The sequence below is a fragment of the Hirundo rustica genome, chromosome 5 (genome assembly GCF_015227805.2).
Source record: "Hirundo rustica isolate bHirRus1 chromosome 5, bHirRus1.pri.v3, whole genome shotgun sequence".
In the NCBI taxonomy this organism is placed as follows: Eukaryota; Metazoa; Chordata; class Aves; order Passeriformes; family Hirundinidae; genus Hirundo; species Hirundo rustica.
Genome location: NC_053454.1, coordinates 7,946,535 through 7,959,716, shown reverse-complemented (window position 1 = coordinate 7,959,716; position 13,182 = coordinate 7,946,535). Strand labels below are relative to the sequence as shown.

At 39.9% G+C, this 13,182-nt stretch overlaps 1 protein-coding gene across 3 annotated transcripts in view; it reads left to right on the top strand.

Moving 5' to 3' along the window:
* The window catches only part of MXD4 (MAX dimerization protein 4), a 41,127-nt gene extending 28,132 nt beyond the window's left edge, over positions 1–12,995 (top strand). For all 3 annotated transcript variants that reach the window (XM_040064180.2, XM_040064179.2, XM_040064181.2), the window contains exons 4-6: positions 3,314–3,428; positions 6,448–6,607; positions 7,602–12,995. In XM_040064180.2, coding sequence (XP_039920114.1) covers positions 3,314–3,428; positions 6,448–6,607; positions 7,602–7,750 — 424 coding nt within the window. In that variant the 3' untranslated portion in view covers positions 7,751–12,995. The remainder of the gene's footprint in view (positions 1–3,313; positions 3,429–6,447; positions 6,608–7,601) is intronic.
* Positions 12,996–13,182: the final 187 nt, after the last annotated feature.

Sequence of the window (13,182 nt, the reverse complement as noted above, 5' to 3'; positions counted from 1 at the left end):
ACAGAGAGCTGCAGGCTTGATTGGGATTTTGGATGGCATTTTTTAGATCCCTGCCTTCCCAGATGAAGGGGGTATTTCTGTGCATCCACCTGAGGTGAGGAAAGTGTCCTCTGCTGTTAGCTGTGCTGTCCAGGCCTCTGGGTGTGGGCAAAGGTGTAGCACAGGGGTTGGAAGCTGAGCAGAGAGTAATTACCCAACTTCAACCACGTCTCATGCACAGAGACTGTTATCCTGTTGCTCTGATACCAGGCTGCTTTTTTTTTTTCTTTTTTCTTTTCTTTTTGTTATTTTTTTAGGTGGAATTTAAGGCGTGAGCTGCAAAACACAAAGCAGCTCTGGCTGTGATTACCTCTGTGAGTGCCTTTCCCTCCTCCTGTGGTCACAGTCAGCCAAGGAAAAGCAAAAGCTGTCAGGTCCCTGCAGAAAAAGAGAGAAATTAGTGCTGGCAGAGTCTGTACGAGACAACTTATCTGCTGTGAAGTTTGAGTCCCTTGTTCCTGCTGGTGTGATCTGTTAACATAACATGCCTGAAATGTTTTCTTACATTCTTACAGTTTTTTCTAAAATGTGCAAGATGAAAAATGTGGGGATATTTACTCCAGTGCCAGAGGAATTGTGGTGGGCTGGTTTTCTTTTTGTACAGTTACAATCTATGCCACTGATTATAGTATATGAATTAGTCACATAAACATATCTGCATTTATGTAAAGAGCTCTGTAAAGCTTATGCTTTAAAATCTGTAATGGATTCATAGGTGCTGAATAATTAGATGAAAGAAACAGTCTTTTTAAGGAAAAAAGAGGAGGTCTTTCAGCAACTGTGTTTACAACATTTACTGCTGTCAGTATCAGTTGGTAGTACTGAAAAAGCCTTAAAGCAGTTTTGTTAGTATTCAGCTCTTTTAATTCTTCTCACTGGTCACTTAAAATACTCTTCTTAGATTCAGTCCCATGTTCTTCCTGTAAAGTCCTGCTCTGCTGGGCTGGCAGGTAAATAAAAGAGTTTGTGCTTTAAACAGGCACATAGCCATGCCCCTGATACCTCTGTGAACTTCCCAGTTGATGGCAAAGAAGTGCACTAAAGCCTTACTTTCTTCTCCCTGTGGTAAGCAGACTTTCCTCAAATAGCAAGAGGCAGATAAGTTTAGTATGTAGTCTGGTTTCATTAATGTTTTCCAGAATTAATACTAAGTAAATCTCAGATCAACAGCTCTGTATATTCCTTATCAGTTTTTTAATTGCTCCCAGTGTATTGATCATTCCATTTCAAGATGTTTACCTCTCTATTTACTATTTAGTACTATCCTTCTCCTCTTCCTTCCCATATCCTCCTTCATCTTCAGTCCTCAGTTTCTTGTCATCAATCTAAAAACAGTTACATCCATGCTGGGCTGAGTGACGCAGACTCGTGTAGGTTCAGAGGCAATTTAGAAATCAAAAAGATTACTTGAATTTAGTCCCTGGATCAAGTTTTTGTATTTAAAATGCAAATCCAGCCAGGTAGCTGTTAGAGATTAGAGACACAGAAATAAAAACTTGCCTCATTAAAATTTTCTTTATAAATACCAGTGGTCCCTAATTTGGGTATTTCGCTTTTTTAAAGATCAGTCTCGAAGTTTAGGTAGCAGCCTCAGGGGATCTGATGGGGATATTTTTGTGAATACTTAGGCCAGTCTTTGTTGGTATTGTTTAAATAAAAGCATTTAGATGCTTAAGTTTAGAACTTTGCTATTTAAAAACAAACCCCAGGCCTAAACAAAAAGTCTGTCATCAGTTTTCTCTTGTGAATCACATTTTCACCAAAAATCCTTTTTCCCTAAGTGGCTTGAAGAAAAAATAAAAAAAATTATGTAAGTGCTTTGTGATTTCTTACCTAATACACTGCTGATTGATAGGCAGACAGAACTAAATGTGTGAGTATGTAGTCACTACTGTTCTGTATTAGATTCTATTTTGCTTTGGGTTTTTTCACCATTAATTCCCAGGTTGTTTTCACATTGCACTAATCATTCCAATTACACATGTGTAATTTGTCATTTGGTTCATGTGAGATCCTCTTCAGCTGCATTTCAAACACTGATGCTGGACTGTGGTTCTGAACTCACTGCTCAAAAGAAAGTTCGTTCTCAACCAGAAGTGTTCAATTCTCTGCAGTGTTTGTTTCCTTCGTGCAGCATCAAGCAAATTAGAAAAAGATGATTATTCACCTCACACTTATGATCTGCTTCAGTTACAGCTGTGAGGGCAATGTCAGCTCCAGGTCGTGGCTTTGCTCAGCCTGTAAGAGGCTGGCAGAAAGGAGAATACTAATTATTCATGGACGCACTTCCACATCCATTTCTATCTCATTGCAGAACCATGTGGATTCCTTTTCAAGGGCTGTGAATTAAAAGCAGGAGAGATTTTCATTAGGATGTAACTGTAGAAACACACTTGCACGTGGTTCTTTGGTTAGCCACTGCCATGTTTTGGACAGGCCAAGCAACTGTTTCATGGACTGTTGTATCGCCAACTGGTTTCTAGTTTGGAAAACATTTGTAGAAACAGTACTTTGTTCATCCTTTTTTACTGATGGATTAATGGCAGTAGTACTGGAGAGATTGTTGAGAGCAGCAGTAGCGCTACTTGCAAGGGAGTAACAGAGAAAGCAGGACCTTCTTGTTGAGGAATATGGCTGGAAGTGTTTTTTTCTTGTGTGTTTATAATAAACACTCTACAGTGAGGGGAAGAATGTCTCCTTCTGGGGGGACTCTGGGTCAGTAGAAGGGAGCATCAGGACCTCCCTGTTAAAATACAGTGATAAACCATGGGTGGAAACAGCTCTGAGCTGTGAAGAGCTGCATGGATGCCCTTGGCTTGCAGAGCTGGAATGTGTCCTATTGCAGCAGGCAGGGATAGGAATGGGGAGAGGGGGATCAGGGTCTGCAGCTGCCCACAGCTCTGTCTGTGCCTGCGGAAATCGCTGCATTGGAGCAAAATCCCAGTTTTTTCCTCACCCAGCCTTGGGCTGAGCGTGCAACCTTGCCTGGATGTCTCAGATCTCTGAGCACACTCCCCTTTGGTTACGATGGGACTGAGCAGGCTGAGCAGTCTGCTTTGAAATACAGGTACGAGCCTCCTGTCTGAGTGTGCCAAGCAGCATTACTGCGTTTCAAGTGACCTTTCAGTCTGAAACTTTGCCAAAGGGAGGGGAAAGGAAGCCACCGTTGACTCGAGTTCTGCACAGAGATCCTGCAAACAGATGGTGTTTGCATATAGGATATTCTGTTCGGGTGCAACTCCACTACAACGCTCTCCGTTTTTAATGCTTGCAGGCGCGCTAAACTCCGGCTATATTTGGAACAGCTAAAACAGCTTGTGCCTCTCGGGCCGGACAGCACCAGACACACCACTCTAAGTCTGTTGAAAAGAGCTAAGATGCATATCAAGGTAAAAACATTCATCCATGTTTTTATTTCTTTCAAGGGAGAAGCTTCCAGAATGTGTATCCATAGAGAGGAAGTGAATTTTCACACAAAATCCATATCCATATGTCCAATCTTCTGGATGTATTGGCCTTTATTACTTGCAGGGATTTCAGTCACAGTGTCAAAGTTTAGTGTTTTGCAATTTAGCATCTCGGATATATAAAGCAGCGGTTTTGTGATTTCTGCTTAGATACTAACTAATGTATTTAATGATTTCCACTATAATTTTAAAAAGTATCTGTCAAAGCTGTCCTTTGATTAATATATTTATTAAGATCTGAGCAAAGCAGCATTGTACTGCACTGTTTTAAATGTAAAAAGCCAGATCCATTTATGATGAAAAAAATTAATGGAGTCAAAAAGATCATATCTACTAGTGAGCCTTATCCTCACCAACATTTTTTTGACCAGATTCTCGTTTAAATGAAACAAAAAATTAAATGCAATCTCCTGTTAGTTGCCACTCCCCTCGTTACAAGTTAAAAACAAAAAACATCCTCAAGTCTCATCTATGATCCAGCAGCAGTGCAGGTTCTACATTTGCACAGGTAATTCAAAGGAAATTATTCCTCAGGCCTCCTCTCTCCAAAGACACCTTCACTCCCATTTTCGCTGTCATTGTTTTCAGGGAATGGGCTTATATGCAGAAATAAGACAAAGAGGTATTCAAATGTAAAAGTCAAAGAACAGGTTTCTGCTGCTGTGTCCAGGACTATAATTACTCATCTGGCATTTTTTCAGTGTTACAGAGAAACAGGTCAAGAAAAGTGTCAGGCAAAACTGAACACTGCCAGTAATCTTGGAATATTTTGGAGAACAGCCTGCTGATACAGAGCTTTAAGATTCACTACAGTTACAGAAATAGGTGTGATTCATGTGAAGAATTATAGATTAATTTAAGCAAAACAATTCTTGTGAACAAGTTTACAGAGCTACTTTTTCAGCACTTCTAAGCACATTTACTCCAGCTGGGCAACCCCTGTTTTTACCATCTGAGATTTTGGCCTCTTGTTTATAATTCAGGCTAGCATGCATGAAAGGCACTGCATGTGGTTTTTGTCTTGGGCTGCCCCCCTATCACGGGCTTATGCATACAAATTGAAAAACTGTTTTTACAAGTGGCGAGTGTGCGAGATTAGCCCTGTAGTTACCATTTCAGCTGCTGATAAAAAAAGCTGGGAACAGATTCTTTCCAGATCTTCTTGCACAGCACCGAGTACTCGTTCTCTGAAAACCGAGACTGAAGTTTAACTTTCTTTTTAAGATTTTAACTGAACCTGCCCTAACTGGGTTAGTGTTTAATTGCTCCCCTTTGTCAGGTTGGCTCCCTCCCCTGCCCTGCCAGAGCTTGCCCGTGCCCGGCTGGCATTTCGAACACAGTCATTAGTCCTGAACTTTTCACACACGCACGCCCCCCATATATTGAAATCTGCTCTGTAAGATTGGACAGTTTTGAGTCTCCTGGATATGAATCACTGAGTCCTTTCCTAAAATAGTTGTTAGAGTTCGGGATTGCAGCCAGGAAAATACAGGAAAAGGAAGTCTGATCAATTGGGCACATTTGGTTTGTTGTGTACATGGATGTACCAGCCCCTTTTCCTATTATAACACTGTATCCACCTCTGATGAGGATCTGCAGTGGATTGCCTGGGAGGGGGCTGAAAATGTGGCGGAAGAAGGCAGATTTCACTGAGCCAAGAAGCTGCCCCGTTTAAGAGCCTCAGTTATTTTTTTAAACACTTTCATTTCAGGCTTGCATGGGAGCAGCAAAGTCTCTGAAAGGATTTTGCTTGTAGTTTGCTGTGCCCTGTCCCAGCCTGCTCTCCTCAGAAAACCAAGCCTAGGTTCATTCAGATGGCAGGGAGGAATCATCAGCAGCTGTATTCACTCCCTGCACATCTCCTAAATCTCCGTGATCGTGTAAACACAGCTCACAGAGAAATCTGCTCACTCTTATAAGTGCTTTCACTGCTAGAACCTGTAATTTACTGCATCATATAGAAAATTTTTAAAATAATAATAGGTGTTTCGATTTGTGTATCCTTCATGCTTTTAATCCCATCATACTCTTACTTTTTTTTCCCCTAATTATGTAGTCAGTTTTTTTAGATTTGGACGAGGGCTTAGTTCAAATACAAAAAATACCTTATTATTCCTGTTTCTGTATTTGGACCAACAGTGCAGCACATTTTACCGGGTGCAAAATATTCTTTTTATTTACAAAATTAATACCTGATTTTATTCTGTCAGAGGGGAGATTTTAGGTAGATATGTAAAGGATCCTTTCACAGACTGAGAAATTTTGCTGAGAAATTTTGGATTAGTACCATTGACTTTGTAGGCTATATCACAGAATATCATACTTGCTCTGCAGAAGTTCAAGGAAAATAAAAAGCAAGAATAAAGAGAGTTGTTAGTAAATTCCTCCTTCTATATATTATTAATGCTGCTTTTTGTTAATGAAGCTTTTTAAATGCTAAAATTTTCCACGGCCTGCAGTAGGAGGGAGAACATTCAGAGGCTCACGACGGTTCCTTTATGGTGAGAGGTGAAATAAGAGACTCATTTAAAGAGGCGTTATGTTCTCACTGAAACCTGAGCTGTGCTCGAGTTATCAAAGATGATGCCGGTTTCGCCTGATAAAATGATTTAAATATTACCCACAACCAAGACAACATTAATGTGGTCCTTGTCAAGCAATGTCTGCTAGTGGCAAGAGAGTCTCGAGGATTTTTTTTTTATTAATTTTTTCCCCTGTAACCGTGTATCTTATTGTGAAACAAATTCAGCCTGCTAAAATTGTACTGACCTCTACAGAATGCCAACTAAAACACTGAACTTCTAAATTTAATTTTAACTTTATATTAATCAATTAAAATATTTAAATGGCTTTCGAATTACTGTTTACGAGAAGACCTTAAGTTACTTCTGCTTTGACATGGGTACAAACCATCAGCTTACTGTGTTTCTCTCCCTTTAAGAAATTGGAAGAACAGGACCGAAAAGCTCTAAATATTAAAGAACAATTGCAGCGGGAGCACCGCTACCTCAAGCGCAGGTTGGAGCAGCTATCCGTGCAGGGCATGGAGCGAATCCGCACTGACAGCATGGGATCAACAATATCCACTGACTCTGAACAAGGTAATGGAGCCAGGGCTTCCCAAAGGGGCCCGCGGGAGCAGCAGGGAAAAGGGAAGCAGGGAAACCAGGAAATGTCATTTAGAACTAAAATCAACCTTTCAACAAACCCCAGACAACATTATTCCGTAATGCGATTTGAAGAGTAAAAAATTAGCGCATCTTTTTCGCATTCTTTCAAAAAGGGCCTTTTTCCTAATCAGTTTTGAAGCTGTTAAAATTGGGTGTATTTTTAAAGCTATTAATCCTGCGTGTGTTTTTTGCCAGTTCTTTTAACAATTACCATTTAATGTTTTGAATTTTTAGTGTAATTATTGGTAAGGCTGGCATAATATTTTCTCATGGAAAAAAAAAAAGTCTTATTTTGCTTAATTCATTTATGTGAATAAATTATTTCCACATCATTTATTGTGAAATTTTAAAACATTTTCTGTGCAACGATCACCAAGGGTTCTCTGCATTTGGTTCTGATCTAAGACAGCTTGTCAAGCTGGCTGTTGCCATTTCTTATTTTCCCATTTGGAAGTTTTTCTGTGCGGAACAGTCACTCAGGGTGGATGTTTCAAGGCCCAGGGGGGTTGAGTGGTTGGTCTTGGGGCAGTTAGCTGGGGACAGGCAGTCACACCATGGCCAGCCAACACCTGCGTGGTTGGAATTACCGTGGACAGTGCTGCAGTGCGACAGCCTCTGAGGGCCAGCTTTTTTCTAAATCAGTGTCTGGGTGCAGGTTGGAACAGTTCTGGGAAAGCATTTGGTATTGATGTAGTGCAGTATATTTCTGTGGCTGAGGACAGAAGGGATTTTAATTCTCAGGTGGACAAGGTGATCCTTTCCTCAGGAATTACTGTGCCAGGTCCTTTTTTTTTTTTTTTTTTTTTTTTTTTTTTAATTATTGAAACTGCAGTATGATTCAGGTTTCACCTGGATGTTGATTGACACTGGCCCATGACTAGTTGCTACAACCTTCTGAAAATGTGCCTTGTTATGTTTTCTTTAGAAGTAGACATTGAAGGAATGGAGTTTACTCCAGGTGAAATGGACAGTATTGGAAGTGCCAGTGATGCTGAAGACCACTACAGTTTGCAGAGCGGTTCGAGTGACGGAGGTTACACACATTCCCGCAGACTGAATGCCAGGCTCTCATAGTGCCTGAGTTACCCGCTCAACTCAGGACCATCTGACTGAAGCACTTATATATGAATATTCCAGAGGTGTCAACTGCCACTCTTCCGGGAAACCCCAACCACAATACTCTGACATGGAGGTTTCTTACCCACCGTTCCCTGCACTGTAACCACAATATTAGATATTGTAAATCATGGGTTTGCTGCAGAGAACTGTGGTTAGGTACAGTTGTGACTTAAAGCTAGCTTGATGTAGCCATCCTGCAAATTAAAGGAAATAAATTATGTCGTTCCATTCAAGAAGTATTAAATTCAAACTGTTGGAAGCATGATGTAAGGGAGTTTGACAGTTTATTTTGATTTTGCAGAAAACATTTTCAAACATGGAAGAATAAATTAAACCTACAACCTGCTAGTGATTCAGAGATACAAAAACCTAAAACTACTTTTTGTGGTATTTTTTCATAAAAAAACCCCAAAACATTTTGAATGCTGTATAGTGGGCTCCATAGAGTAAATTCTTTCAGCAGTTGTTGTTTGGGTGAAGCAAGCATATAAATCTTGAAATCTCAGATGATCTTTAGAAAAGGTCGTATTTACAAGTCACTACTGTACTTCAAAATGGGGGAAAAGCCAGCTCTAGCAATGACTTCATGTGGGATGATCTCAACTTTCTTTTGCTTTTTGTATTCAATATCCAACCAGCAGCAAATCATCCTCTCCATGTTAACGGGAGCAGTAGAAAGCAACATGGCAGTTCTAACCTGTTACTGTGGAATGGATGACATTTGAAGCATTTCAGTGGTTTTATGGGTTGTTGTTTTCATTTCTTTCTCTGAAGAATACAGAACTCCAGTGATCCAGTTTGTGATAGTTAAACTTTCCTTGCGAGGAAATGAAATCTCTGTTTGCTTGTATTTTTTTTCTTTTCTTCTATTTACACATGTCAATACATTTTTATGGAAGGCATGGCTTAAAATTACAGTATTCAGCTAGAAGATAATTAATTTTTTTCTTTTGCACACTATAATTGCATTTTCTATTCTTAAAAAAGTGCAAAAAAATTAAAATGTATGCTGTAAAACAGCAAAGTTTATTTAGTACTCATCAAGCTGTTCAGAACATATTTACCCAAATTGTAGCAATACTATGAAGATGTATTTTAATACAACTTCTGCTTAGTGAAGTCATTAGAGCTTGGCTTGCCGGGTAAGAAAAAAATGGACCAGTCTTTGCATTATCTGTTTAAAGAAGGTCTTTTAAAAAAAATTTAAAAAAAGGAGAAAAAAAAAGAAAAAAATTTGAAAAAAAAAAAAAAAAAAAAGAAAAGAAAAAAGCTATAAACACTTTTAGGGAAGTGATTTTAGCAAGTGTAGTCTATATTTCCTGTAAGAGATTTTGTATTATATTTTCCTAAATGTTCTCATTTACTTGTATAAGGAGGGGAATGGTACAGACCCAGACCAGAGTCTCAGGGACTCTTCACCTTTGTCATATTGTGCCTTGGTGACCATTTATGTATGCCTCTCCTTTTCATTGTTTAAAGGACGACTAAGCTTTGTTTCAAGACCCTCTGTTCAAATGGTCAGTTGTCCACCTTCTTATGGATGAAGCAGAGAGGTGTATTTATATCTTCACCCTCTCACGACTGATTCAGTGTGGCTTTAAGTAAAATCATGAAATTAGGTTTTGGTGCGAGGGTTAATTGTCTTTGTATGAGCCCTCCCTTGCATTCTTCAGCACCCGAATCTATTTTTTGTTAGCTTATAAAGTCAGGGTCTCTGTGAGACCAGCGCTCAGTGGCTTGGGAAACACAAACGTACTGTGTAGGGCTATGGGATGTCCAAGTGTGGTGCCATTTTTAGCATTCGTATACAAGACCTCATGACAGACTGACCATAATGATCAAAAGCAAAGGTTCAGTTGTTCTTTCAACATCTGACATATGTGTCCTCCCTTTGGCTCTTACAACACGGAGTAGAAATATGAATACATTTTGTGGCAGCTTACAGATCCTTGTTTGCACTCTCGCTTACTGCTTGGAACTTGCCAACAAGGAAACGTATACATCTAATTTACATAACCTAATGGATGGCCACCCCTACTTTGGCTCTGGGGAGGGGCCTAAGGTTATCAACTCTGGCAGCTGAATAAGAAAACAATTAACCTTTTCTGTGATGCAGGTTTTGGTATTACGTTCTATACACCTTGCATATTACTAAAATCCTCATTGTTGGGGAGAGCACACAGCAATATTCTCATTGTGTGTAGCTGACAAGCAGCAGAAATTACTAGCTCCTTTGGTGCATATGTAACTAATTTCCAAATCATGGAAAAAAAAAAAAAACAGTTTACTTTAACACACGACTGTTAACAGGAAAAAAAAAAAAAAAAGAGGCTAGTATATTGTTGCTGTTCATTTATTATATAATGAACACATTCATGGATTGTAAAGTGTTTCCTTTCATGACAAGCAGCTCTTGCACAGAACCTCCTAATGAAAAGAGATTTGAAACTTACAGAAGGAAAAACGAGACTTTAAATTGAATATTATTGTACCTTAGGTCAACATGAAATTTTCCTTTTAAAGATGAATGTGCTAACTTAATGAGTTCTTCCACGCTGGGTATCCATGGCTTTGTAGATCTTATATTTTCAATAAAAATTACTCGAATAATCTTGAGTGGAAATAAAAAGGGTTTATTTGTTTTTACTTTTTCAGTTATTACAGCTGGGAGCTATTACGCTGGTAAAGAAAAATGACACCATACTGCCTGTGTCATTCTCCCTCAAGCACAGCCCAATTTAAGGTGGAATTTTCAGGCACAGCCCCCGGGCAGCAGAGCCCCGATAGAGGCAATGGCACAGCAGTTCCTAGGGTGAGGTTCGGGGACCGGGCTGTCCCCGTCAGCAGAGCTGCAGTCCCCTGGGGACAGTCGGGGCTCTGACATTCCTTCAGGTTCTGCTGCTGAGCAGCCAACACAGCGCTGCCTGTGGCCACAGCACCTTGGGATGCAAAGTGTTATTTTTATTATTTTTTCTCAGCTGGACATTTGTGTGTGTGCCCCATGAGCATGCACAAGTGTGCCTGTGCCCACAGCGGGACTGCAAAAAGCAAACTGTTTGCTGCAAGATTAAATCCTGCCACCACCTTGGCAGCTCTGCCGTGTTGTCATGACCGCGCTTTTAGCAGGCGAGGAGGTGCTATTGCTCAGTTCATCCATTTCCTCTGCAGTTACCACATCGGAAAAGGAGTAGGGACAAGATTACAGGGCTGCTAGGTCTTTTTCTCTGTGGAAGGGGCTCTGGAGAGATGAAGTCATCGCAGTTCTTTTTCTGGAGACGTGGAGGCTTGGCCTGTTTCCTGGGGGAGAAGAAAGGAAGGGCTTTCCCTTGCAGCACGCAGGTGTCGGAGGATAGACGCCTCTGCACTGCTCCTGGATTAGTGCTTCCTCCAACTCCATGCCTGCACTCTGGCATCACCGGAGGGAGGCACAAAAAACCCAGCCTAAAATTGTTAGTTCTTTCTGCACATTCTCTGCTGCAATTCTGAGGCTGAATCCTCCTTCGCATCCATCCTCTCTCTGCCCAGCTTGTACCCTCTCAAGTTCAATGCAGCTGATTTATTTATCTTCTGAAAAGAGCAGGTTTGGCAGTAGAAGCTCTGCAACACATTATTAACCAGAGACTGGATCCCGTATTGTCTTCTGCAAAGAACAAACTTGGTTCAGAGTGAGTTTTAGCAGGATAAAACAGAAATAAAAAAGCCTCCCAAAATCCATGAGAAGGCCAGTTTTCCATGTGGTGTTTATAGATTAATTTCAATCCTAATTTATTAGTATAAAATTTGCAGTGGAAGAAAACTACTTAAAATCTAACACATCTAACTTGATCTAACTTAGCAGAACTAAGACTCTGACTTCACTGGTATTATATTTTTGACATGGATGAGTATGGGTTCAACTATACCACATGCATATAATAATAGAAGTAGAAAAAAAAGTTACTCATTGACCTGCAAATAAATTACAGTGATAAATAACAGTATTCTGAACATCTGACTGTACACTTTGCATAACCCATTTCAGTGGGTGAACTTAAAATGCCAAAAGAGGAGAACTGGGCAACAGAAAGAGATGAAGTTACAAGTGTGGGCTCTGCCTGCAGACCTGCTCTGGGTGGGTACTTTTACTTTTCCTCAACGTACTTAAAACAGCACCTGAACAAGTGATTATTTCACCCTTTTACCAACTTTTTGGCAGACTGGTAATTAGTGGTGAAATTTTTCATCCTTGCAGACCAGCTATGTGGAAAGAAACACATTTTTGAAAAGAACCAGATCATCACAGTTTTTAATTAAGTAATATTAATTTTATACATTTCGTTTTATGATGCTGCTGATAAAGGAATGTCTTCAAAACAAATTACTCTTTCCTAAATCTGTTAAATTTTTTTTTAAATGGTAGAGGCCATTGGTTGTGTGTGGTATGAGCCAGTAACAGTGCTGATATTTAATCCATTAACTTACACTTTCCAAAATTGATGGAAGAATAATTGAAACCTTTCAGGAACCCTTTAACGAAGAGCTGTACTCCCTACAAATACTAATGGGGCAAATGCAGAAATTAATTTTGCCAGCAATGAAATGAGCCAATTTGCTTAAGTGACTGTCTAAATGCACTGCTGTTAATTGGCAGCTGTAAAGAAAACATCCAAGTGTGTTCCATAGCTACCCAGAATTAAAATGCAGGGGATATATGAAACAGAAAAGACCATTTGGTCACCTTGGCTGTTCTCTCCATCTGAAGTATTGTAAATAAGCCCAGGAAAGGATTCCTGGGGAGGCATGGCCAGCCAGAGGCTTGCCTGTTGGCAGAGCAGAGTGAAGGTGCCCCAAGTTCAGAGTTCCTTTCTTTCATTTTGCACGAGAGGCATAAACTGTGGTTACACGGGATTTATGGCATTGGAAGGGTCTGTGCAGTATGGATGTTTAAGATGAAATTTTGGTGCCGGTGAAGCACTGGCTGAGAGCCTTCTGCTGCTTACTGGTAAAATTGTTACCTAAAGGTATTAGCGAGTGGGTTCTGTGCCAGAGCCTCTGGTCCCAGAGCCAAAGGAATGGTTCATAGTCTGTGAGATGCATTTTACTGTATTATACAGATTCATTTGTACACACGTACATGGCGCTGGCTACGTTCTGTAGCACACGGAGTATTGTGTTGTATCATTATCTCGTCATAATATAAATACAATTTTTTTATACCTTTTTGTTGTGTTACTCAGGTTTTTTTAAAAACTTCCAGCCCTTGTGTTTTGAGCATAGTGTTTCTTCTCTTTGCAGTTCTTTACATATTGCAAATCTTTACATGTCAGCTTATTTCATGTCAGCTATTTCATAAAGAGCTCACTGAGTTTTAGCAAATCAAATTAATAGCATGATATGAAGACTGGGGT